Source organism: Thunnus thynnus, chromosome 19 (assembly GCF_963924715.1).
Source record: "Thunnus thynnus chromosome 19, fThuThy2.1, whole genome shotgun sequence".
In the NCBI taxonomy this organism is placed as follows: Eukaryota; Metazoa; Chordata; class Actinopteri; order Scombriformes; family Scombridae; genus Thunnus; species Thunnus thynnus.
In genome coordinates, this window is record NC_089535.1 from 23,387,805 (window position 1) to 23,414,698 (window position 26,894).

Consider the following 26,894-nt stretch of genomic DNA (forward strand, 5'->3'; position numbering starts at 1 on the left):
GTTCTGCTCATTGTTTTTTACTGTAAAGGTGTTCCATCTTGTTACCACAAAATGCAAACAGTTCATAAACAGAAATAATATAGTAAATATGTTTATTCACCATTACACACAAATAATCCACTGTTTTGTTTATTTGTTTTATTTTCTGTTTATCTCTCTAGCTTTCATTTTTTACTCTTCTTCCAAGGCTTTCAGGTGTTTATGTAGACATGTATATGCATGAGCAGTCCACCCCCTTATATCAATGAAGACAGAATACATTTTAAAAACACCTCTCAGTATAAAACCATATGAAAATGATCGTAAAAGTGAATCAAACCCTTTCTAAAACAGTTTGCAATATAACCTTCATTGTTTAACATCATAACCATCATGTGGGTAGCAGTTATTGCATGGCTGTTGTATTAGTTGTAGCTTGGTGTACCTGGCTACTGAGTGTATGTGCTGATACTGCAGATTTATGCATTTACATACTGCAGTATGATATACACACAACCAGGCACCCATGTGTGTGTGTGTGTGTGCGTGTGTGTATGCAAGTGGCAATGCAAAAATGTTTATTTCTGGTTGTATTTCTGCAGAAATTTGAAAATATGTGCATATGTGTACTATACATAGTTAGCAGTTGGTGCATTCATGTATACGTGTACACGTTGTACGTAGGTGTGCTGGCATTATGTACTGCATATGTTGGGAAATTACACATGTATGTTTATTATGTTTACTATTTTTAATTCTTGCCCTTCGGGTGGTGAAGGTGGTGGAGGGTTAAGAGTTGATTTGTATTTTGCTGCAGTTTTTCAAAATGTATCAGGTGAACTGTTTTGCATCTACATGTGAAACATTAATAAATAACTAATTGCAAATGAATTAATAATATAAAAATGAAAATGGAAATAAAAAATGTTCCTAGAACCAATAAAATATCTTTGTTTTCACCATTTTCACATCTCAAAACTAAACTTCTAACAAATCCAATCACAAAGTGAATGCTATTTGCCCTAAGAAACAGACCTATTTGATGATTCAAAGTAGACATGTACAAATTGAAAGAACTGGTTACCCATTTGCTTATTCAAATAAATGAAGCAACCACAGTATTTGCAGCAATCAATAGGACTTTCCTCAAGTTGGCTTAGCCAAGTCCCTGCCATTAATTGCATGCCATGGGCTGTCTTCCCATTTCATTTCCATATGAGTTTTTTCCTCTCCTTGTTCCGACAGTTGATGTATCCATCCCGTTTTCTGTCAACCCCAGAGGCTTTATAAGTTAATGAAACAAAAGTGCTCATTTCAAATTCCATTTGCCCATCTGTAAGTGCATTCCATGATTAATTGGACCCACCATATCATTTTTCCCAAACAAGTCCCCTGATATCAAAGGCATGCACCATGCATCTCTGTAGAGCCCAGAGTCCAGCACAGGAAATCAAATTAGAATTGACATCATTTCTTTGAAACGCCTACTATGCTATGTCTACACAGGGAGGGAAAACAGTGTGTCATAGATTTGATGGATGTAAGTGCACCACCGGTCTCTCTTTAAAAATGAACTGTGGTCTGAGGGGCAGCAGAGAAATGTGCATCAGTTTCCTCACTCAGCATTCAGAGCTCAGGCTTGAGCTATTTGTGTGACAGCATGTCAGGGCATTACACAGGCTGCTAAGCATGACAGTGCGTGCCTGTTGGACCCACAGTAAGAGGTGTAGGATGTTTCAATGAGATTTTCAAAACTGTGGGTTATGATAAAAAGCTTTTTTTTCTTCTGCCCAGTACATGAGGCATTAAAGCTGCATTAATTGAGTTTTGGTCACAAGGGGGCAGAAGAACTTCAAAATAATCTAACAGAATCACAACATGGACATATTATCACCTTATAAAGTTGTTATGGCTAGAATGACAACAAATATTTACCTACTGCACACACAGAACAAGCATTCATTTGGAGTTGCAGTTCTGTCCACCTGAAGAATGTTAGTCCAATATTCAATTTTCCAGAGAATTTTACTGTGTGCCTCTGCTAGATGTTCCACTTTCTTCGCCAACTGGTTGCTAACTTTGTTTTTCTGCTTTTTGGATGCTGGGCAGGTAGCATACAGGGGATTTATCAGAGCTGCCTGCTGCAGCTGGAGTTGTGTTGAAGAGAGCACTGAGAGTGAACCATACACATATAAATGTGCCTTAAAACCAAAACAATGTGCTAAAAGACACTAAATAGCTTAAGAGGTGCAGAGTATAATAATAATTCTCTGTGGGTTTGGCACAAGCGACCTCTTTCACATTACATATTTTCTTTTATTTGACATCACACAATAACAAAGACTTGTGTTTGCCTACAAGAAGTACGTCAGTGAGTGTCTTTTTGCAGGAGTTTTGCAAAAAGGCAGAATATAGTTATAACTATGCAAACTTTTTGGAAAGTTTTTGATTGAGTGTGGCAAACAAATATCCAGCCCCTGCAGACAGTAGTGAAACTGGAAGTATTGCTCCCCTTTTAAATAGCCTTTTGCCAGGAGCTTTTGAAGAATGACTCACAGAAAAAGTGAAAATAGAAAAAGCCTGAGAGCAGTTAACCAAGAGCTCTGTGTGAGTTGGTCATCAGTTGCAACCAAGATACCAGTTAATATGTGTATGGAAACAAGCTGAACCTTCACACCCAAAGTAATAAATACTATTTGTATTTGTAGCTAAATGAACACAGCTTAAAGGACAGGGCCAAAATCCAGTGTGTCCACACAGTCATTTTGTGCAAAAATGCATTTAAAGTTGATGTGAAGCTTATATGAGGCTTCAGCAGTCTGAGTTAGTCATATAAAGTGGATATCTGCCACATTTACCGTCTTTTCAGCATCAAATTCCTTCTTTGTGTTTCCTCAGACAGTGTTTCCCTGTTGAGCTGCGGTGGAAATATAGTAACAAAAAGAGGGACTTTGGCACTAAAAAGACTGTAACATTGAGAGATTTTACTTGATTTAACTAATTTGGTTGGCTGAAGCTTCATATTATATTCAAATAAACTTTTAAACACATTTTTGCACTGAAGGAGGACTGTGGATTTTGGCTCCCATCACTTACATTGTGAGTACATTATGAAGGGATCTTCTAATGAGTATGAACAGGAGGACTGATTATGGCAAAAAAACATGTTTCAATGTTCATTTGGGTACCTGTTGTTTTTAAAAAAATTGTGAACCTATCCTTTAATGTCTGTGATATTTTGTAATATTTTAAACATTACATTACATACAATTATTTTGATATTTTTTTCACCATATTATGCAGTGATTCATGATTTCTTTGCTTATCTGCATATCTGCATACTTTAAACTGTATGTATCTGATGGAGCTTGAAAACAGTTCAATACGTAGCTCAATCAGTTAATTAAATACAGTTAAATAATCAGATTACAGTTAAATAATCAAAGTTATTAAGATTTTAAAAGGTGTATCAAAATTAAAGAGATACAGCTGTTATAAAATGGCTTTAACAGCCTTCTGGACTATGAGGTTTTACATGTAGGTTTTACAAAAACTAGAGCAGAGCGGAATAGAATAGAATAGAATAGAATAGAATAGAATAGAACAGAATAGAATAGAATAGAATAGAATAGAACAGAATTCCTTTATTGTCATTGCACAGAGTACAATGAAATTGAGTAGCAATGCTGATGGTGCATTCACACATAACAAACAGCTATTAAAAATAGAAAAGACTTCAAACTAAATTAATTTATGGTGCAGGGATACATCAGCACACTCTCAATGGAGCAGCGGTAAGAAGGACACCAGCAGCTTCTCCTGCAGGTTGATTTTCTGAGGATCATCAGGAGGTAGAGTCACTGCTGTGCCTTCTTGACTTTTACTTTTAATATGGTGGTGTTGGTAGTCCAGGAGAGATCTTCAGTGATTTAGCTGAGTATATTAAAAGTTTAAGGGGTTCTGTAAATAGTTTCTGAATGTCATGTCTCTTTTTCTCATTAAAGAAATCATCCAGGATGCTGGTGTTCAGCCAGCCTCTCTCCTGCATTCAAGCAGCAAACTGGATGAACAATTAGGCGCACTAATCTCATGAGGGCAAGCCTTTACCTCTCTATGAATAATTTAACATTTAACCAAGTGAAGCTGATAACAATGAAATGTATTTCTCTCTGCCAAGCCGAGGCTGGCGCCGTGCGTGTTTGCATTCCCCTGGCAATGAGAGAGTAGATTTTCCCCAAAATGTAATCAGTTAAATGTCTGAAGTCAGCGAATGTGAGAGAACATCAGTTATGAGAGGATGCCTTGAGCGCTACGGTGAAGTAATGGCTCTCTGGGATGCCTGTCTGCCCAAGTCGAGGAACCTGACCTTTAAAGTGAAAGAGTTTATTTTTTTGATTTTTTGAGAAAGGTAACACAAGTTGAACAGGAAAACTACAGAAAGTAGCTGAATAGCACAAACAAGAACACTGCTGAATGTTGTTATAGATCAATTTCAGGGCAACAAAGTCCTTCCCTCCTGTTGCTATGTAAGCACCAGTGTCAGTTTCCTTTTGCAAGCAGCAAATCACAGGTCAGCAAGTTGGCTTACCTTCAATAATCGTGCAGATCAAGGAAACTGAGAGTAGGAAATAGCAAGGAGAGGAAGAAACACTTTTCTTATTGAAGTCTAAAGTGCTGTTTGAATGCCTGAGTCATTCTCTAGACATTGCAGAAACCTGTCAACAAACTGTTATGCAAATGAGTTCAGAAAGAGGTTTTAAGATGAATACCTCTTCCCCCAGAAAAAAAACAGCCTCGGGGCTCTCAGTGTTAGATCTTCACACAAACCATATTGACACATTTGTTTTGAGATCTTTGTGTTTCGTTTTAATGTTAGGGACATTTGTTTCGTCATCAGTCAAAAGTTCTTAAACAGATATTCAGTGCTTTTTGACGTTTTTTTCTGTTTAGAAGCTTTTGTGGGTGTCTGGGAGGTGACAAAGAAGGTTCATTTGTTCTTTCAGTTTCCAATTTTGAGAGTGCACACACAGCCAGGTTCAGACTGGTACAAATCCATCAAGATCAAACAAGTCACACAACTTTTCTACAATATACCATGATTTATTGTTCAAACAATGCTATTCTGCCCTTACCATCTTATTATTACTTACCCTTTAAGTGCCAAGGTAGCCTCTGAGTTCTTACAAACCCGAGACAGCAGGATTCTTAGTAACTATATATTACAAATATATTTTTTAAAATACTAATATTTACAAAGTATAATAGATTTAATCTTAAATGTTTTTTTCAGTTTCAAAATGAAATATGTAGTTTAGCTATGTTTGGAATGGACCATGAAAGTTCATTCTTTTGTAGTCATATATTGACAGGCTTCCAACTTCATCTTTCACATTATATCCTGTTCATCTTACTAATTTTCTGATTTCTAAACATGACTAAGAGTCAACAGCCACACTGGCTGGCTAGTTTTTAAAATTCATCCTGAGTAGGACATGAATGTCTGTGCAAAACATCTTGGCAATCCATCCATTGTTGTTATGGTCACATAACTATCATGGCTAGCATGGCTACGGTTGACATAAACACATCTCTCCACTTGAAACATATAATGAAATGCACTTTTTAAGCCTATGCAGAGAAAAACAATTGTATGCTCTTATTCCACGCAGTAGGGTAGATATCAAACAATTAGCATTAACATCCAGGTGCATCACTAAATATTCATCTGCAAACTGTTATGTTCCCCACCCCGCTCTGGGGTGTGTGGCGTCCATGATATGATATTGATATCTAAATGTTGATACACGCAAAACAGAATGCAGCTCCTGGCTAACTGTGTATCTGTGGTTAATTTGATCAGAGGTGAGTGTACTAATCAATTTTTTTTTAGCTTATCCCATTTCCACTTTTTCTGATTTTGTTCTATCAGTGTAAGCAATGCAGATTCTAAACAAAACAACACTTTACCAGTCTAAGGACAATATAAGGGCAGACCTAAATGAGCACTGAAAGTTGTAATATAAACCCATAGACTAGAAAGATCCATACACTAGATCAATACACCCAGCAGTAGCAGACTTATGAGACAACTCTGAAGATGAATGCGTCACCCCAGCATTCGAGACAGAAATAGAAAAAAATTCTCAAAGTGATCGCTGCTCCTATGCCCTCAGTGGCATCTGAGACATCTGTGGTCAGGTCGCTGAGCTGTCGCAGAAGCCATAAAGAACTCAACCTGAAACAATAACCTGAGAGAAGAGAAAGCCTATTTGTCATCTTTGAGGTATTATTGATGCACTGGACCCCTCCTAACCCCTTTCATGGTCTGCCTCAGTATATATGGTATCCCCCTGCAAAGTAAAAGAGAGGACTGAGGCTGTCCCATCAGCCCCTGGAGCAGCTCTCCTCATCTCCTGACCAGTGTTGAGGCCTCTATTGCCAGTGATGCATGCACTCCGGCTAAACAACAGAAACTGGATTGTGAGGAGTAATAAGTAAAAAGTATTTTATTACACTTCCTGAGTAACTTGCCCAACACCTCTCCTGACTGGCTAAAAGTCCTCCAAAACACAACCTTAAACTTTACCATCCCTGACTGCTCAGCAGCATTAGCATGTGGACAGCTCTGTCATACTTTTGTGTGCTTTTGGTCTGGAGCTGGTTGTCATGGTTTCAGTTAGGCCCCTTATTGTAATCATATTGACATCTTAGTGCTACAGCAACAATAATATTTTTAACAATAGTGTACTTCCAACTATGTGGCAGCAGTTTGGAGAAGGCCATTTCCAACATAAAAAATGTTTTTTCCAGTTTGATGTTGAAGAACTTGATTAAACTTGACTTGGGTCTAAGGACAAAGGGTGTTGTTTGCTGTACATCTTGTAAAGCCCTTAAAGGGAAAGCTGTGATTTTGAGCTTTATAAATAAAATTTACACAGAGCCATGACCTCAACCCCATTCAACACATTTAAGATGAACTGTTATGCAGACTGCAAGCCAGGCCTTATCGCCCAACATCAGTGTTCAACCTCACTAATGCTCTTGTGTGAGAAAATCTCTGCAGCCAGGTTTCAAAATCTGATTGAAAGCCTTCTCAGAGGAGCGGATGCTATAATAGCAGAATATTAATGCCCATGGTTTTGGAATGAGATGTTCAGCTATCACATATGGCTGATGTTTGAGTGTCCACATAATTTTAGTGTATTCATGATACCACAATTCTTATAACCTTGGCACTAATAAGGTTTAAAATCTAATTTGTCTAGAAAGTTGTACTAGAGGATGTAATGATTTTATTAAAATTGAAAGGGTTTATCCCCTTAGAAGTATGAATGTGTTCCAATTGCATTACTATCAGCCCATTACATTATGCAATATCTTGAGTTAAAAGATTTGGCCTGCTTTTGGTGGTAGAGGAAAGCTCCAAATGTCTAAACTAAAGAAGAATCATCCTCTGCGAAGCATGAATCTGTCTTTAAATTTATGGCAAACTGCCCATTAGATTTAGATATTTCTGGTGTACCAGGAATGTTTTGTAAATACATTTATGTTTCCCAGTTAATGTCACCTAATGACCAAAGTGATCACCTGACTTTTCTTCTAGTACCACCATGAGGTTGACATTTTTGTTTGCCATTACATTTGGTACAGAATTTCATTCAGTTATTTTATATAATCTAAGAAATTAAAAATGAAAACATTTTGAAACATTTTTCAAATTTTCTGTGGACACCAAAATCCGCACATGAATGTGTTCCGTTTTTATCTTGAATTGGGTGATCAAATAAACAAGAAAAACAAAATCAAAAAAATATTTTTTCTGTTATTGAAAACTGAAATGACAGTTTGCCCAATTTGTAGTTTTATGATGAAACAACACTCTTGTTTCCCTAATGGACTCTCTGATTTGACATGCTCAACTTCTACAGGGACATCTAGTGGCCACAAGTCCTCAAAGCAGTTTCATTAGTAATTTAACACATTTAAAGATCCCTTCCAGACACATATTAAAGCTACACTGCGGGACTTTTGTCTCCCCCTTCCGGCAGTGAGAGTAATTACAAAAACACTGTCGACATGTGCTTATGCCATAGGCTTCACCGTAGCCTACTCCGTCGCTACTGTTGCGGTTGTAATACTGGATAAATTGTTTTGAGCGTCAGACAACCCCTGCAAAATGACTCATTAAACTATCAGAATTTGATCCATTCAGTCTGACAACATTCAGAAAGTCTAGAGGAGCCGCATGATTAAATCATTTTATCCCCATTCATGTTAGCAGAGAGCTAACCAGAAGTTAGCTGCTCAGCCAGCAGAAGTCTGTGGTGCGTAAGCTCTGCCCAAAGAGCATGTGCAATATGTATTCATCTGGCCAGCATGAGAATGTTGCCACAGACACCATATTTTAAAACTCCGTATACTGTGGAATCCAGAGAGATTTACCTCGCAGTGATAGGCTTAATCAGCATTTTGTGAACTCGTTTGGTAAGGGCTTGAATTTCACGGACGTTCATTTATATGTAAATGTTCTGCACTGCAGGTTTAATTAAGACATATAAAAATACTCTGCTTGGAACAATAATGTGTGCCTGATATGGTTTTTCTGCAGAATGAGTATAATTACTATCTTAAAATCATTAAAATGCCATCTCCTCCTAGTCCCTCAATAAAAATTCCAGAATCAATGAATATGCAAATATTTTTTGGTTCAAAAATTTAACAGCTAGACACAAGATGTCTCCTACTTGAACTGAAAAGTCCATTCTCATTATATGTATACTGGAGGCTTCAAGTTTCAAAATCAAAATTGTGTAAGTTGCATACTGGACCTGGCTTTCAAACGAATTGGGATGTCACAAATCACACTGATAGGCCCACCCCTTGAGACCAGATTTTCGATGAGCACAGAGAAACTTTCCACTTTCAGCAGATGAATGTGAAAACAGCTTTCTAGTGTCAAACTCTGCACATACATCATTCTGCACAGTGAAGCTCAAACATCCAACTTAAGTAATAAGAAGAAAAACATATGGTTGAGTTGAGGGGGACTTTAAGATTATTACTGTGTCTCAATACGGATAGTTCTGTTAGTACACTTCCATGTAGTACACTGTGTACTTACTTGCATGGTGCATGAATTTCAACAGGGTAGTGTTGTCTCAAATCGAATATGGCTGTTGTGCACTTACTGGAAATGACAATTGCAACATTTGACGGCATCCTCTCATCCTCAGAAGTTTGTACTCTGAGTCAAACTTGCCAAGTCCTCAACACAACTACCTGATTGTACTGTGACAAAATAGTATCAATTTAAAGCTCTGTTACCACTTTTTTCCTCACAAAGAAATAACCTCATTGACAGAGAGATGAAGTAAACTATGTTATTCAGTCTGTAATGTAGCTATAATAAAAATCCAAACTGTTATGTAGCTTAATAAAATGAAATAAAATGCAATATAAACTGTTCATTTGAATACATTTATATGTATTGAAATGTAGTGATATCTGTACATATGGAGCCTCAGAGGCAGCACTGTTGTTCTGTCCAGTAAAAACATGAACCTTCACTTTACATTCAGACAAACTATTGTGGCAGCTACAGTTGTTAGATTTCATCTGTGAGACCAACATTTATCTTCCAAAAGGATATATCAGGATTATATCATATAACAAATTGTTGCAGAGACGTTAGAGCCAGCGGTAAAGAGCTGCAAAGATCAGTTCATCTGATCCGGATCATTTTCTCCCCAGGATGACGATGCACACTGTTGGGCTGCTAGCAGCTGAGAGGACCGCAGAGTGTCCAGACGTCCCGAAAAATTGGGGACAGTCTTGAATCATGAGCAGTTGTCCCAAATCTGAAATCCTGTCCTGTTTGTCCTGAAAAATAGACAAAACCAGAGTTTTGAACAGCTATTAAACTGCTTACTGCCTACTTTGTGTTTGGTGCTAATTAGCAAATATTAACATGCTAACATGCTAGACATTAACATAGTAAGCACATGGATAATGGATGTAAATCGCTTTTCTCAGTTCAAGGAAAGTTTTACAAATATAAAATCTCCATGGATCAAAAGTTCATAATAGAAAGAGTCATAATTGACGTTGTTTGCAGTGCGAGGTGTCCTGTCAACAGTTTTACAGGAGTCTCTTTTACCATGGTGGTCTATGGGGAAAATCCTTTTTGGGTCACAGGGGGATTTTTTGCTGCAATACTGCGAGTGGCCACTGGGAAAAATTGGCTGCAAGGCTGAGCGGTGGCGCCCTATCCAGCTCTTATTATACATCCATGACATAAAAATCCATGACATTATCACAATGTAAAGTCTATGGGCCAAGCGAGGTCTCACAGGCGAGGTCACAGGGGGAAACACTACTGTGCATATTCAGTGGGCCGCACAATGAGGAAGCAAACCCGGAAGCAAACCCGGAAGCTAGAAACTTTTTTTGACATATGCGCAAGCCGAGCATTGGACTGAATGGGCACCATTTTTGGTTCAGTATCCAGCTCTTTTAATACATCCTTGGGAAACATCATTATGTTAGCATTGTCACTGTGAGCATGTTAGCATTGAGGCTGTGGTTAGCATGACATTGAATATCAAAGCTTATTTAATAATAATAATGTTAGCAACTAGCAAGAGCAATTCTTACACCTTACTCTTTTTCTTGTTTTTAGGATTTGAACTTGTTAAAATATTATGTTTATTTGCACAAGTTCAAATCTTTCATCATGGGGTGTGCAGATGTTATTAGCATGGTCAACTAAATCCCAGGTGCATTTTTGTATCTTAAGAAGGTGTTTTATTTTTCAAATTGTATGTAAGTTTTGAAAACTAATTGTTTGTCTTCTCTTCTATGTTGTAACAAAAACAAACTAAAGTTTGCTTTATTCCCTTATTAATTTCATTATTAATGTATAGTTGTAAATGTGGCACTGGGGTTACCGGGTCACATACAATAATAAAATGAGCAGGGCACATGACCACCCGTTAAATAAAAGGTATGAGCTGCTCGGGCAGGGGGTGGGGTCTGGGAGGATCAGGTGGGGTGGTCCACTGTGACTTTATTTCTCACTAGAGGCTGGCGGCAGGAGGATGGCAGGAGGGGATCACTTGACTTTGCTCTCCGTGCTGTCTCTAGCAGACAGAATAATGCATGACTGCTTTCAGAGAAAATTAGCTGAATTGTTTCCATTTTTTAAACTGGGTCCAGTGAGATGTGTGCGCTGTGATGAAGGTAAGACTTCTTTTTTTCTCTTTCCCCCTTCATCCCACAGCTTACTTCACTGGCTGAGTGACTGACTCCTGATTTCCATAATGGATCATTATGAATATTTTGATTAATTTTAATCAGGTGGAGGACATGGTGATTGGTTTTTTGTTTTGTTTTTTTTAACAGGCCAGTGACAAGCACATTGTGAAAACTGCTTTATTTTCATCATCACTTCATTATGCTAATTCATGCAGCCTAATGTTAAGTGTTTGTTTATTCAACACATACTTCAAAACTACTCAAACATGATAATAGCAAAGATAAATCTTTCATATTTATAACTCCCTTTTGCAGTTTCATTTAGATTTATATTCAGAACATTTCCTCTCAAAGGGTACCTAGGCCATCTTAGTCTAAAAAACAGTTGCAAAATGTGATGAGAATATACATATTTTATGAATATGGTGAAAATGATGAATGATTATAGTATTAGGAGACTACAAAGGCTCATGGTTTGAAGCTTGGGAAAATTAAATGTTTTCATCCTCTGAGATACATCTGCCATTTGGGAATAAACACTAATAACACAACCTCTTCACATGGATCAAAGCACAAGACAGAACACTTATTGTTTTTCCTGAAGGGCAGTGTGCAGCTAATGTTCAAGGTGATAAAACACAATGATTAATGTCATGAAGGAATTCAATTATGAACTTCAGACAACTGACTGCTGCCCTCAGAGAGTACAGCATTTTAGAAAGGGACCTCAAATATAAAGTAATTTATCATGGCAGTGCAGTGCAGTAGTGTAGTATGTGGTGCAGACCAGACTGTTATATTACAGAGTGTTTGCAGAAACAAATGATATATGAACTCTACTGTGGCCTGACACAATAGATCATCATCTTCAGGAGATTCATGTGAGCGTTTCAAAAGCACGTTGGATTTCATTTGTTCGATGAGACATCATGAGACATTATCATCTTATTTCAGTCAACAAGCACATTTAGCATCCATTTATCCATCCATTCATCCATTTACAATGGTGCTGTTGTGGAGAAATATTTAAAATATTTCAATAGGAGTAGTGATTTTAGCTATTATGGTTAATGATGAGTTGTTTGAATCAACTACCAAGAAAAAATGGTGAACATTTTCTGCTTTCAGCTTCTCAAATGTGAGGATCAGCTGCTTTTCTTAGTTTTAAATGAATTTATAGTGCAATTTGAAGATGCCTTTAATCGAGACATGTTGTAAGTGTGCAGGTTATTCAGCTCAATTTGCAAGGATGATGGACAAAGTAGCAGTCAAGCTCATTATTTTCTACAAGCTTGATAACACAAAATATAATGAATGTATAGACAATTGTGTAAGGCAAGGCAGAGGCATTCCATATATCATAGAGTGATGAGTGATGAGTGGCAAAGACAAACGCAGAACTTAAATGAAATGGTGTCAGAAAGGCTTACGTTAACATTGTGCATGACAGCCTTAAGGTAATAATGTTGTTGTCTGCCTGTGAACTGCTTTTGTGATTGAATGTGTCCATGGTCAGACTACATGAAGCCATTTAATATGCTTGCTAATATTCTCTCTGCTACAACAAAATCCTAATTATAATTCCAATCATAGATTTAATTGGCTGACATGTTTCAATTCTGCAATGGCCACTCAGACTGAGGAGGCTTACGGGAAAGTTCCTTCAAGGGCAAAGTGCCATCTTTCCATGAGATCCGCTAATGCAATAACCTGAGTGCTACATATTTGGATTACAGCTGTAGATTGGAGTGTAATGATGTTCACTGATAGCTTTTAATCAAATATTATCTGCCTAACAAGAGATGTGTGAAGTCTCACTGTTGGGGTGAGCTGCTGGTTGACGAAAAACAGTGCAACTAGTGATGGTTATAATTATCGATTAATCTCTCTTTATTCAATTCATTCAATTAAATGTCAGAAAATAGTCCATCGCAGGCTGATGTCTTCCATTCACGTTGTCTGACCAGCACTCCTTAATCCAAAGATGTTGAGATGATATAATGATATAAAGCAGAGAAAAACAGCAAATCCTCACATTTTAGAAGCTGGAATGAGCAAATCTTTGGTATTTTTGCTTGCTGCATTGATAAAACATTTTGATGATGTCTTTCCTGTATGACATATAAGCCCATCATTGATATGATTCATTTTTCTTGATACAGTTTTCCCTACTCTACATTTGTAGACCATGTAATCTAGGACATTTTCTCCCTTCAGTTTCCTATCTGTAGAAACTGAAGTGAGACTATCATTCTTCCTCTGTTTGCATTTGTTTTTTATATCTCATCCATATCACTATACCCTTTTATCTATATTTGTCAAATCACAAGCTGCTCAAAAATATTAGCATCTTGTCTGAAAATCCTGCTCCCCTATAGATGAAAGAAATCATAAAATACTCACACAATCTCCCAGGATGGGGGTGGAATGGGTTAAAAGGCAGTCAAGAGTGGAACAGACTAATAGGTCATTTTACACATCTTCACCACTTCATCATTTTGTCACATCGCTGATGTTACCCTGCCTCTTCCATACTGCATGAACACACGCATGAATGAAACATGAGGCAGAGAGACATGTAGAGGAGTTTTTAGTTTAGAGAGAAAGCCTCAGGGCAGACACCAACACAGCACGTGCAAATAAAATATAATTCTTCTAGTAAATACTGAATCTCGAGGCCAGTGAAGCAGGTCCAGGGCATAAATGTGTCATGCCCCAGACTTGCCTATCTAACTCAAGAGAGAATTATTTGTCTTTACGGACTGCAGTACCTCGAGACAAACAGTGCAGTGCTGCAGAATTTAGGAATGCTGCATTACATCTGCATTATTTCCCAGCACAATGTTCAGCATGATGAGCTGCTTTTACCTTTGTTGAATTGTCTCTACGTCTATAGTATTACCTCAAGTCAACATAAATCTCTTTCACACTTTTCACAGTAACAGCAGTCGTCAAATCACAGGTGAGTTGAAGAAATCAACTTTTTAGATGTAGCTAATCTCTTTTTGCAGGCACTTCAGTGTTCCGAGAAATCTCATTACAACCGTAAATGTATTCCAAATATCACTGCGTCTAGCTATTCTGCTGAGACAATCCAAGATATCCATTCACCGCCCATTTCAATTCAATTCCCCCTCTGGCCACTGAGGCGGAAATCCCAGCATTAAGTGTTTATTTGGGTGAATTTCGTTCTGCCTCGTGGTGGGATGTGCAGTGAGCGAAAGCCTTTGATCCTGTACGACCATGTGACAAGCATGACTCTGTTCACCGAAGGCTTTATCGCGGCTGCTTTTTCATTCTTTTTGCCTCGCCGGCATTTATCTCACTGGATGACATCCCAGATCTCCAACACGTACAATGAGAGTGGCACTGAGTGGGACTATCACTGGACCAAAGTCTCTGCTGCTGTAATTTAGTGTTCTCCTCAAGGTTCAATTCCTGGCCTGTCATCTGGCGGTTGAGTTAGAGCCCAGCTCACAGACACAAGACCTTCAAGGAAGCCGTCACAGGCTCCGACTGAATGTCTGCTCTTAAAAAAATTATCTCTGCTTTCATTTATCTTTGTATGCACTGCATGCTTGGCTGGTGTTCCCATAATACCACAGATGATTTTCTTTTTGCCCCCAAGGATTGTTATTGCCTCTGTGGTGTCCTTGTCTGTACCTCTGTTGTTTTTGATTATATCTTCTTTTTCTATTTTTTCTTTTCTATTATAATTCTCACCGCTCCAACTGTTCAAGAACATTGTTTCCCCCTCACAGTCTCTCTAAATAGAAATTTTCATTTAATCGATCCACCTATTTAAATAATTTAGAATTGTGAAAGGCACTTACTTCACTCAAGCATAAGTCCTGTTTTCTCTAATGCAGCTGTAATGAAGAGAGAAGAATTATATAGATTGTCAGACTGATAGTCAGAGTGATATTTTTACTCTCTAATCATAACTGGGTGCTGTGATTCACTTTTTTTTTTTTTTAGAATGTGTTCTGTTTTATCTGTTAAGTTTAGATCTTGTCCTACACTGCCAAGGAAAGAAGAGAGCTTAAGTGGTAGTGAACTTGTCTTGGATTATGAATGTGTTTTTAAATATACTTTATCTCTTCTCTTGTTTGAACAGGATTCCTTCAAAAAAAAAAAAGCCTATCACCATGGCTGAAAATGACATCTCAAATCCATGAATGACTGGCACTTAAAAAATGAATATTTGTAATTTCTATTAAGCTTTTTTGGACCAAAAATGGCAAACTGTAGAAGAGTTTTTCTTTCTACATATGACTTTCTGCCAAGGAATCCTTGCCAGGACCACGTGATCGGCGTTGGCAAGAGCCGCTGCATCTACAAATGAACTGGGAGAGCAGTCTATGCAGAAGGAAAAGCTTTTATCCCCTGTGTTAGGAGGAGCAGAAAGAGGCAGAGGGTTGCACTTTTATTAGTTAAGGAACTAATGCGGCATGAGTGTAATTAATCTACAAGACATTTAACAACCTAATACACCCAAAAGACCCAAAAGCTGCTGAGAATATGAGTGCCTTCTCTACAGCAGAGAGCTGTCCCAACTGCAGCTCCTCTGCCTACCCAAAGGTGGATGTAGCCAAGGCAGTGATTTTGGGAATGGTGCTGGTGGTGTTTGTAGTGTTCGGGGTCCTTGGCAACATCCTGGTCATCCTGTCTGTGTTGTGCCATCACCACTGGCGCTCTGTGACACATTACTTCATCGCCAATCTGGCAGCGGCGGACCTGCTGCTCAGCTCAGCTGTCCTGCCTTTCTCTGCCACCTCAGAGGCACTCGGCAGATGGGTGTTTGGCCGGCTTTTCTGCAACGTCTGGGCGGCCCTGGACGTCCTCTGCTGCACTGCCTCCATCCTAAGCCTGTGTGTGATCTCTATTGACCGCTACCTGGCTGTCAGCTACCCTCTGCGCTACCCCGCCATGGCGACGGGGCGGCGAGGCCTAACCGCAGTGGCTGCTCTCTGGGGACTCTCTGCAGCTATATCTGTGGGCCCTCTGTTTGGCTGGAAGGAGCCCGACCCGGAAGATGAGACAGTGTGTCGAATCACAGAGGAGCCCGGCTACGCTCTGTTCTCAGCGTTGGGATCTTTCTATATACCTCTGGCCATCATCCTGGCCATGTACTGCCGTGTGTATAGTGTGGCAAAGAGAGAGACAAAAACACACAGGAAGGGCAGTAAAGGACAAGGAGTTGAGGTGGAGGGGGTGATGCTGAGGATACACAGAGGGAACGCTGCTCAGACGAGGAAGCAGGAGGATGACAAGGGGATGATGAGGCATAAACGCAACACCTTTACCCTCCCGAAGTGGCTGAAGTTCTCAAGAGAAGAGAAGGCAGCCAAGACCCTTGGCATTGTTGTCGGGTGCTTCATTCTGTGCTGGCTCCCTTTTTTCGTGGTTTTACCAATTGGTACGTACCGCCTGATGTCTTGTGCTTTTTAACTTGCTTTTTGTCTCTCTCTCATATATTATATTTTTATAAAAGATAAATGCCTGCAAAGCTTTTAAAAACCCCAGAAGGTTGTTTAACAACACTTATTGCTGTTTTGAATGTATTTTCAGAACCTTTAAAGACTCTTCTGTCTGCAGCATGATTAAAAAGATTTTCAACATAATAAATTGCGAGTCTGCTCTTAATGAATAAAATATGGCAGTAACATGAAGTGACATCTCGTTTTGTAAGGTGCATCAACAAAATTAAAAGGTTCATTTTCAGGTAGACTTATCTGTATTGTTTACATTACATTATCGTCACATTATTATGTAAGGTTTCTATTTTTCTCCCATTGGTTAATATAAGAGACACAGATTTACATGTGTTCAAATAAAAGTGTAAATAATTTTAAAAATAACTTTAAAGAACAACCTAAAAACCAGTTAAAAATCTTGTTTTGGTAACACACACGATCCATAGTAAGTCGTTAATAAGACATTAGTTAATGATGAACTAATCATGAACAAAACATTAATATACCTTTGTAAATGATTAATTACTGCCATGTTAACATATCACAAATTTGTTGTAAGCCATCTATAAGTGATTGGTTGATTATGAAATATTCATCAACAAATCATTAGTAGATGATTAATTAATGATTTGTTGATATATTATGATTTATATTATGAATAATGTGAACTTTCAAAGCGATTATAAGAAGAATTGACTATACCTCTTCTGTTGCAACCTCAACCTCATCATTTACAAGTGCTTTTGCATCTCGTAAATGATCTGTATATGTAATTAAGTTATTTCTAAATTTTTTGATAGCTGTCTAATTGTAAATTGAATTTGTTAATGTACCAAGGCGTAGCACCAGAAGCACCTGGCTAATACTGGAAACACAGGAAAGCTGGGGATTGAAATCAGTGTGTTTACCCTGACTGTAAGTTATTTGTAAATATTTATCCACATAAAAACAAATTGTTTATGAATTATTTGACAATGCATTGTTCGTATAATATAGTGACATCATTTCTCATTATCGCTTTGAAGGTGATTCATAATATCAACAAATCATTAATCATCGACTGATGATTTGTCGTAATTAATTAATCATTTATAGATAATTTACAACATATTTGTGATATGTTAACATAAATTAATCATTTACTGAGGTATATTAATGTTTTGTACATGATTAGTTCATCATTAAGTAAATGTCTTGTAAATTATATATTACTAGTTATTGTAAAGTGTTACTCTTGTTTTTGCTGACCTCTAGTGGTTTAACTTGCAGTGGTGTAGAGTAGTGTACTCCAGGGTGTTTTGGGACACTGTGACATCACTGGTGGGTGTGGTTACAGGTGCAGCAGAGCATACTTCTGACCACACCCAACCATACTCAATGGGCCTCATGCAAGAAGCATTAGTACAAACAGATTTGTTCTTAAAATGCACGTACGAGTGATTTAAGAAAATTGTGGCATTCATCAGTTTTCTCATACTTTTAAATTTCTCTTACATAACTTTATGCGTTTTCTATTGGAATGTCCTAACTAGCCGTGAGCAACACAGTCAGTCAGTCGCGTCATTTTGAGCTGAACTTTTGTTGGACGCCGTGTATCTATTTACTTCCTGAAAGCGCTGTAGGACACTGTGGGCCTAATTCACTAATATATGCATAGAAATGTTCTTATTTTGCGTGCAGAAAAAGTGCGCACACAAAATTACCGTCAGATTCATGACACATGCACACCGGCCGATTTTGTTCTTACCACTGTGTGTGTTAGTGACTCAGAATCTTTCAAAATTGACAGACGTGTGCCCGGCTATCGGTAATTAGCATGCTACCACGCCGCCCATTTCTCTATATAAGGAAAGCTCTGTTGGCGCAGTGCAGCAGTGGAGAGAGCTGTCACTCTCTGCAAAAAGGGCTGTGATGGAAAAATTAAAAAAAAACTTTAGTGAAATCCAAACATTAGTTTCAGAAGCAGAAGCCAGAAAAGGCAAATTTGGCTGGTAAACATGTCATTGGCACAACCATTGGAGCCCAATCATGAAACCTGTATACAGCCTGCGAAGCTGTTGCACCACTACCACGCAGTACGTCCATAGCAAAATAAAAAATTGGTAAATACATAGATCTGTGGAACTGATCTAAATAAATCTCTACTGCTGCGCCAGGTGTGCATCGTGTTTCGTCTCCGTCCACAACAGGCCGTGATGTAGTGAAAGCAGAGCGTCCCTCCCTGTGCCACTGCTGAACTGTCAGGCTGTGAGGAACACTTTTAATGACAATTTTAATATATTAATAACTTCATCACATTTATGATGATGGATTACAACGTCTTAGCTATTAATTTTACAATTAATAAATACATTGTGTATGTTAGCATTTTCATGCTAGGCCCAATGCTTTTTAAAATAATTGTGGTTTAATATACTGTTTACATTGAATAAATATCGACTATATCATTTTTTAAGACTGTGGGATGTTTATGATTTGTGCGTACTCATGGTCTAAAGCAGTTTTAAATTCGTTTGCAGCGTAAGAACAAATTCAGGTAAGAACATATTGATGAATCACGGATTTGTGCTTAAAATGTTCGTATACACGATTTAAGCACAGATTTGTGTGTGCGCACTGTGAATGAGGCCCAATATCATGGACGAGAAACGGCTGATTCGTTTAGTTGAAATGAGTTATCTCTATGATACCTCCTCATTTCACTACTTAAGTTGCTATTGGCTATATTGTATGTCATTTCCAGTAAAGAAACATCTAAATATATCAATATAAAACATGTGTACAAACGTAGGAAGATATCAAGTACTCACCCATCTTTTACTTGAGTAGTTATGCCTCCAGTTGATCTCGAGTTCACAGCTGTTAGTTCTTATTTTCCTCTTATTGTTTTGTGCTAGAACAAATATAAGAGAAAAATAAGAAAACATTTCATGCATGAGGCCCAATATCACTGCCTGGATAATAAAAACATTTGAATTTTATGCTTCATACAAGTTAACATCTTTGTTTGGCTTAAGAAAAAGTGTCTCAAAATCTTCATAAAAACAATAATAATAATAATAATCCAGACGGACAGAGGAGTCCTTGAAGAATTTGAAAATACTTTCAAAACAGCAACAACAGCTGTTGTTTGACATTCTGAGTTTTTGAAGATCACCTTGACTTTATCTTTCAGAAAAACAGGTGCTTCCAGTGACTCTGTGACTTGACTGCGATGATAATACATGAGAAACTGGGACTACACGGAAGTAAAGCTTAAAATGATTCAGTTGCTGATGTTCTTGAGGAAATTGTTTATTCTCTGAATCTAAAAAGGGATTTTCATTATTCAGAAATTAATTGATGTCGTAATGAGTGCTGTAATGGTTGCTGTGGCCTCCTGTGTTATGAAACATTAATTAGAATGTTAGCAGAGCCAAAATTGAAAAGAAATTAAATCATTTTATTCTGCTGTTGTAGTGAAACTTCTCTGTAGATATGAGCTTCAGTTAACAATGTCAGGAGTTTCAGGAAAAGGTACATGGCCTTATCTTTAATAAATGATACTTCTATTTTGTCAGTCAGACTCTGATGCTGGGTCTGATGCTGATAGCGGGGATGTCATCATAGATATAAGAAAGGACAGAAACCAACCTTTGTGAAGCCTAATCTACAATCTTAATTGCTTCTGGAATAACTCTTATAGTTTGACTGCGATAAGTGATTGTCAGCATGGACCACTGTGTATTTAAGGGTAATAGTCTGTCAGCAGTTACCTCACAGGTCACAGATGGTGAGATTAATGCTGAAAAGTGTGTTTGGTTACACAAACTGTAATCTTATTAAGGGAGAGAGTAGTCTATTATACAAGATGGAGGAGACGTTGATGGAATACATCATCTGGGCAAATAATAAGCCATAATATGTGTCATCTTTTTTTGTTGCCAGCATGTACATTCATAACTATCCATATGAAAGACACAGTGTGTAGCCAAATGTAAACAAAAGGGTCGCTCTGTAAAACACTGGAAATTGTTGTCTCTCCTAAATTGATTACCAGGTCTTTTAACAGGGATAAATGCTGCACAAATTAAGTTATTGTAGTTTGACAAAACAATCCTGACTCAAGGTCCACTTGCTTCCTTTTTCCAGAACTTTCAACTGCATCACACAGTCTTCCTCAGTGGATGGAGTTTGCTCAACTGGATCTGTTATAATTTCATCAATAGCCCTTTCAGGATTTCTTGTTCATGTTGAAAGCTCTGGGAAAAGTTAGTAAGTGGACCTTTACTGAAGAATGAACTTTCATGTTTAAGTGATTATAGTTTTTCAAATATGAGGATTTTTTGCTTTGCATACACTGTATGTCATGCTGTATAGAATATCTTTGGCTTTCTGACTTTCGGTTGGCTAAAACAATCAATTTGATGACATCACCTGATGCTCTTAAGGCTGCAATATGCATTTTTACTATTTACTTGATAAATTTAAGATTAATGATATTTTTAAAAAAAAAATCTAAATAATCCTACATGCAGCCCTAATTTGCATAGATAATGTTTATAAACACAGAAAACTTATATTTATTATATATATTTATATGATTAAAAATACAGATTGAACCTTTAATATGTAGCTCTAACTGCAGCCCTCCTGTGGTTTAGTACTGTAGCTACAACTATTGTGATGCAAAAGCTGTTGAGGCCTGAATCATTCTTATAATGGTGCTTGATGGTATGTTTTGCTTTATGAACACAACATCAAGCAGGACCTTCCTCGTTCCCCGCCATGCCACAACTCTGCTACTGGAGTTTCTCATAAGGGACATCAAGAAATTCAATTACAAGCAGCCAAATAGAACAAATAAAACACCACAGTGGAGCAGAATGGGCTTCTGCTGTGGGATGAAATTGAATCAACCAAACTATTGCTCCCTCCTATGAAAGCTATTATAGATAACAAGCATGAGGCTTAATGGGCTGTAATGCTAGCAGGCATCCTCAGTCCCGCCATAGCCTCCCAAGACAGCCAGTCATCGGAGAATAGTTATGCATTTCAATTGAGACAGACCTTCACGGCTCACAGCGCAGCACTCATTCAAGCACTGAGGCAATGATAGTCTGAGATTCCCCGACTGAGGGTTTGAAAAACCACTGAATTTTTTATTTTGTATCTTTCCTGCGGTCTTCAGATGGAAAACTTGTTTTGTGCTAAAGGACTTAGTGGCCGCCAGTCTGACAGTGCAGCTGCAATGCTGGAATTACTTGTACAGTATTACAAAGCTCATAAAATGAGATGACTGTTGCTTATCAAAGGCAGCATTTACAAAAGCCACTGTGGCATTGCTTTGGTAAAAGAACATCGGTTTTGCAACATGAAAATCAGACCTGTGACTGGAATTTAACAGCTTTTATGTTCTCCAGAAAGGAGGCAGATGTTTTCAGTCTGTATGCTGTGCTTGGGGCAAGGAACAACTGAAGAGTGCATTTATACAGCACAGAATGTTGTCACTCATCAAGAATAATTGCAGTTTATTACAAATTGGATATTTTTTTATCAAATTGGATTTTTGAAGCTTTGGTCATCATAGAAGCAATTTTTTTCCTCTAGATCCTGTGGTTCAAGACAAATCAGTCTATGCCTGAATTGCTTTTCTGACATTGTTTTTTTTACAAAACACTTTTTCTTGCTACCAATTCTACATCTAATTATCAACAAATCTCGCACATCATCAGTGTGGTTGAGCCCCCCCAAAAGTTATTCTTTTATATTTTGATCTCTCAAAATGTTTGCCTAATTCTTAGAGGTGTGGTTTATTTTACATAACTGTAACAACATATAGAAGGTATGTGCACAGATCGACTCCAAGCCAAATTTAATGGCATTTCACTGATAGGTGTTGCTTCATTAATATGATTAATTTAAAGGTGTCCTGTGGAGTTTTCTTGTAAACAAACAAAGTTTCTGTTTAAATTCAATGTTACTCACCTCATCGAATGCATTGTTTGTCTACATAACATCCAAAAAACATGAATGGATTTCCTCACTTCTAAAACATTTTCAAAGAATTTGTTTAAACCTGTATCGTTTACATCCATGTTTGCTGTTAGCACGTCTTCTTCTTCCCCTGTCTTTGCTGGTGCATCGCTGTGTTTTTTGGCACGTTACTGCCACCTATAGATCAGTGGAAGAGCGTGAAACCATTGACAGGAATGTGGATCATACCACTCATGTGCATGAGTGTCCTCATGCATGTTTACAATGCAAACAAAAGAATGACCCAGTCATAAAAACATTGCTCAATAGCACTTCAAATATGAAAGGGTCTCCCCCAAACTGTTGCCTCAAACCTGGATCCACACTACTGTGTGAAATAGCCTTGTATGCATGTTAAATGGAATTAAGGGGCCCAACAATGAAAAAACAGCCCCAGACAAAAAGTATATGTCTACATACTTTTGATCATTGTAATGATCAATTACTCAGTGTAACACAGATGCCTCGAGTCAGAGTAGTTTGAAATTTTGTACAATTCATTCATTTTTATAAAAGGGCTCTCCAAGTGCTTTCTATTTCTACTTGGGACTTGAGGTATTAGTGCTGTGTTTGTGTGTTTTCATTCCTGTATTTATTTGTGTCTGTTTGTGTTCTCTAGGATCCACCTTCCCATCCTGTAAGCCATCTGAGACCGTATTTAAGATAACCTTCTGGCTGGGTTACCTCAACAGCTGCATTAACCCCATTATCTACCCATGCTTCAGCCAGGAGTTCAAAAAAGCCTTCCTCAATGTGCTCCGTGGGCGCTGCCTGAGAACTGGGGCTGCCAAACCACAGGGACACATCACAACCCATTCCTCCAGTCCAGGCCCAACGTCGAATACCTTTGTTCTCTCAGCGCAAAATCATGTCACTGTTTCCTCATGGGGTTGCTGCAGGGCGCTATCGACATCCTCGTCATCTGTCTGTGGTCCAGGTCAGACTCAAAGTGCACAAATCCAAAGTAAGAGTTTGCTGAAGGCGTGGTGTTTCTCAGCAAGTCAGCCTCCCATACCACAGAACCCCTCGAGTCACCGATCAACTAAGGTCTTATGCCTTTCTCTTGGAGTTACAGGAGAGGCTGTTTGATCAGCATGTTGAGATAATTTGTCCAGAGCATCCAATCTTGTATCTTGCCTCAAGTAATCTCTTACATATGACTTTTACATGTATATAGAGGCATCAAAGTACATGGTCAGCCGATAGTGACTTGCAGTCAGAAGATAACTCTAATATTTTGTCTACATCAACAACCACTGCTGAGCTCCTCTTGAACAGGGCACTAATGTTAAAATGTTCAAGAGGAGCTGCCCAGTGGCCAGAGGGAAGAAGTGTGAAGTATGTGTGTGTATGTGTGTGAAGTATAAATGCACAACAGGAGACTTTTGGAAAAAATCCAAACCTTTTTGGAGAAAATGCCAAAAAAAAGAAAGCCAGAACCTCTTTTTAATGCAAGTATGGACACTAGGTTACTAGGGATTACCATCAGTGCTTGGAAAAGAATAAAAGAGCTAATAGAATCTTATTGAAATGTCATTATAAAAAAATAAAAAAAAAAACTCCTGGGACATTATTTCTTTAAACACTAGTGGTATTTCTGCAGATTGCACGATAGCCCTTAAGGGGCAAGATACTCATTAATCCTGGCATAATTAGCATTCACTGACATCTCTGAGAAAGTGGAAGCTGGTGTTGTAGGATGTGTGTTGTTCTTACATGTGTGATCTCTGTTTTAAAAGGGATTTAATTTTGAAAAATCTATCATCACAGAGAGAAAACGTTATAAATTGTGAGATATCAGTTGATCACATATACAGGGAATGGGATAAATAATAGGAAAAGCCTACAATACAGTCTAACATGAAAGCCCCTCATTCTACTCCTCTGAAGCTTTGAATGTTCAGATGTTGTTGAGCCTGTAACAAAGAGCTGTTGAATCAATTTGTAATGTTTGACATCATCGCTTGTGGCGTTGTTGAATAAATGAAAAGGTGTCAGTTGTTTTTCTCTCAGTCTTGGTATTTGTGACTACTGGTCTTCTGCCAGCACAGCTCTCCTGCATTTTTACTGAGTTTTCCAAACGCAGTTGCATGTCTGACCTCTCATATCTGTTCATCTGTAACTTACACATCTGTATGTTGCCTTTAAAGCGGCATTAATTGATTTTTTGCCCCTAGGGGGCAGAAGAACTGGATAATATTATCACCAGGATTCTATTTGTTGACTTAAACTCTCCATTTAACACAGCTTCACTGCAACAAGCTCTCCTTGCTGACTGTGCCTGAGCCTCTCTGCCTGTTGATCACTAACTTCCTGGCAGACAGGAAGCAGCATGTGAGGCTGGGAAAGCATACCTCCACGCCTCTGACCATCAGCAGGACACCACAGGGATGCATGCTCTCCCCTCTACTGTCTGTATATGAATGACTGCACCTCCACAAGCTCCTGTGTGAAGCTCCTCAAGTTCCCAGGTGACACAACTGTCATTGGTCTGATCCAGGATGGGGATGAGTCTGTGTACAGACAGGAAGTGGTATGGCTAACATCCTGGTGCAGCCATAACAGCCTCAAGACAGCAAAGTTGATAATAGACTTCAGGAGAGCCCCATCCCTCCCTCCACTCACCATCAACAGCACCACAGTTGCAGATGTGGGATCATTTAAGTTCCTTGGCACCAGCATCTCCAAGAATCTTAAATGGGACATCAACATAAGCTGCATAACCAAGATGGCCTAACAGAGGATGTTCTTAATGAAGCAGCTGAAGAAGCTCAACGTGCCACAGGCAGTGTTGATCTAGTTCTACACTGCCATCGTCCAGGCCATTCTCATATCATCCACCACTGTTTGGTACAGTGCAGCAACCAAATAGGACATTCAGAGGCTGCAGCGCATCATTCATTCAGCCGAAAAGATCACTGGCTGCGAACTCCCCCCCCCCCATTAATCAGTTGCACTCCTCCAGAGCCAGGCAGCGTGCAAAGCAGGATCACCTCCCCAGCCTGGACACAGACTCTGTGAACTTCTTCCCTCAGGAAAAAGACCCATAAAAACGTCCACCAGCAGACACAGAATCTGTTGCCTTACTAAATATCTGAACATCCCTCATTTAATCCCTGCACTTGTCACTTTCGTATATTTCATCAAAGTGGACTTTAGATTGTACATTGCATTCAACCTCCACAGTTACATTATTTAATTATTTATGCACATGTCACATTTAATTTAATTTTTGCTCCTGTCACTTTCATATATTTCATACACTTCATTTCTTTGTCCGCAGCACAGTCCATATTTCCTTTGTACTGTCAATATTTCATTTCAAGTTTTATATCTCATTTCAAAGCTATTATTATTCCATTCTGTAGATTTTATTTTTTTAATTTAATTTTAATATTTGTTTATATCATTATTTATATTACCTTACTTTTGTTGTATTTCTATTCTTCTATGGTGCATTTGTAGGAGCTAACACCAAGACACATTCTTTATATGCTTGCATACTTGGCTAATAAAGGAGATTCTGATTCTGATCCCATATTACCATCCACCAGATGAATGAAGGTCTAATATCCACACCTTTTAGCTCTGGTTTGGTTCCTGAGAAAAGTATCTGGCTCTTCAGCTGATAAATGCTCCTCTGTGTTTGTCTGCAGTTTAGTGCTGGACTGGTCGTATACAGAGGGTGAATCACAGCTGCTGGAAATGTGGTTGATGAGAGCAATGACATACAGCCATACACTAAATGTGTCTTAAGACCAAAACAATGAGCTAAAAGAGGCCAAAAACCTCTGTAGAGTTGCAGAGTTAGTGATAATACTCTGTGGGTTTATCACTATGAGTGAAACCTTTCGCATCACATACAGTCATTTGATTGAGCTGTTTATTTGTGGAGCTTTAAATCTTACTTATCTTAGTGCCCAAGGCTGAAAATTAATTCCCACTTGTTGTCTTATGATGGATGGAAGGACATTACTGTGGGGTTCCTAGTATTCAATTCCCCAAAAGCAGTGTAACCACGTTCGTGATGTATAGGAGGTGTAGAAAATAAAAATATGACATTATGACAAGAAAGGATAATAACTTTGAAGAAACTAAATCGCTGCTGCAATAGAAGAAACAAAAATTATGACTGTAACCTTTAAAAGAAAAAGGCTGTAAGATCATCAT

General features: G+C 38.3%; 1 protein-coding gene and 1 long non-coding RNA gene across 2 annotated transcripts; one reads left to right on the forward strand and one right to left on the reverse strand.

Moving 5' to 3' along the window:
* Window positions 1-9,473: 9,473 nt before the first annotated feature.
* On the reverse strand, window positions 9,474-22,818 carry LOC137171151 (uncharacterized). Its single transcript, XR_010924717.1, has 3 exons — window positions 22,677-22,818; window positions 19,520-19,602; window positions 9,474-9,858 (listed from the first exon to the last, which is right to left on the reverse strand). It is a non-coding gene; the product is annotated as an uncharacterized lncRNA (long non-coding RNA).
* adra1ab (adrenoceptor alpha 1Ab) lies at window positions 14,573-24,184 on the forward strand. The gene is made up of 2 exons (XM_067574923.1): window positions 14,573-16,651; window positions 23,344-24,184. Exons 1-2 carry the CDS (start codon window positions 15,754-15,756, stop codon window positions 23,811-23,813), a joined length of 1,368 nt encoding a protein of 455 aa, XP_067431024.1. The 5' UTR covers window positions 14,573-15,753; the 3' UTR covers window positions 23,814-24,184.
* Window positions 24,185-26,894: the final 2,710 nt, after the last annotated feature.

Bases quoted from the DNA above. Each gene is read 5' to 3' on its own strand.
- adra1ab (XM_067574923.1), top strand. From the start codon at position 15,754: ATGAGTGCCTTCTCTACAGCAGAGAGCTGTCCCAACTGCAGCTCCTCT. The intron at 16,652-23,343 runs GTACGTACCGCC...TGTGTTCTCTAG, and splicing joins TTTCGTGGTTTTACCAATTG to GATCCACCTTCCCATCCTGT.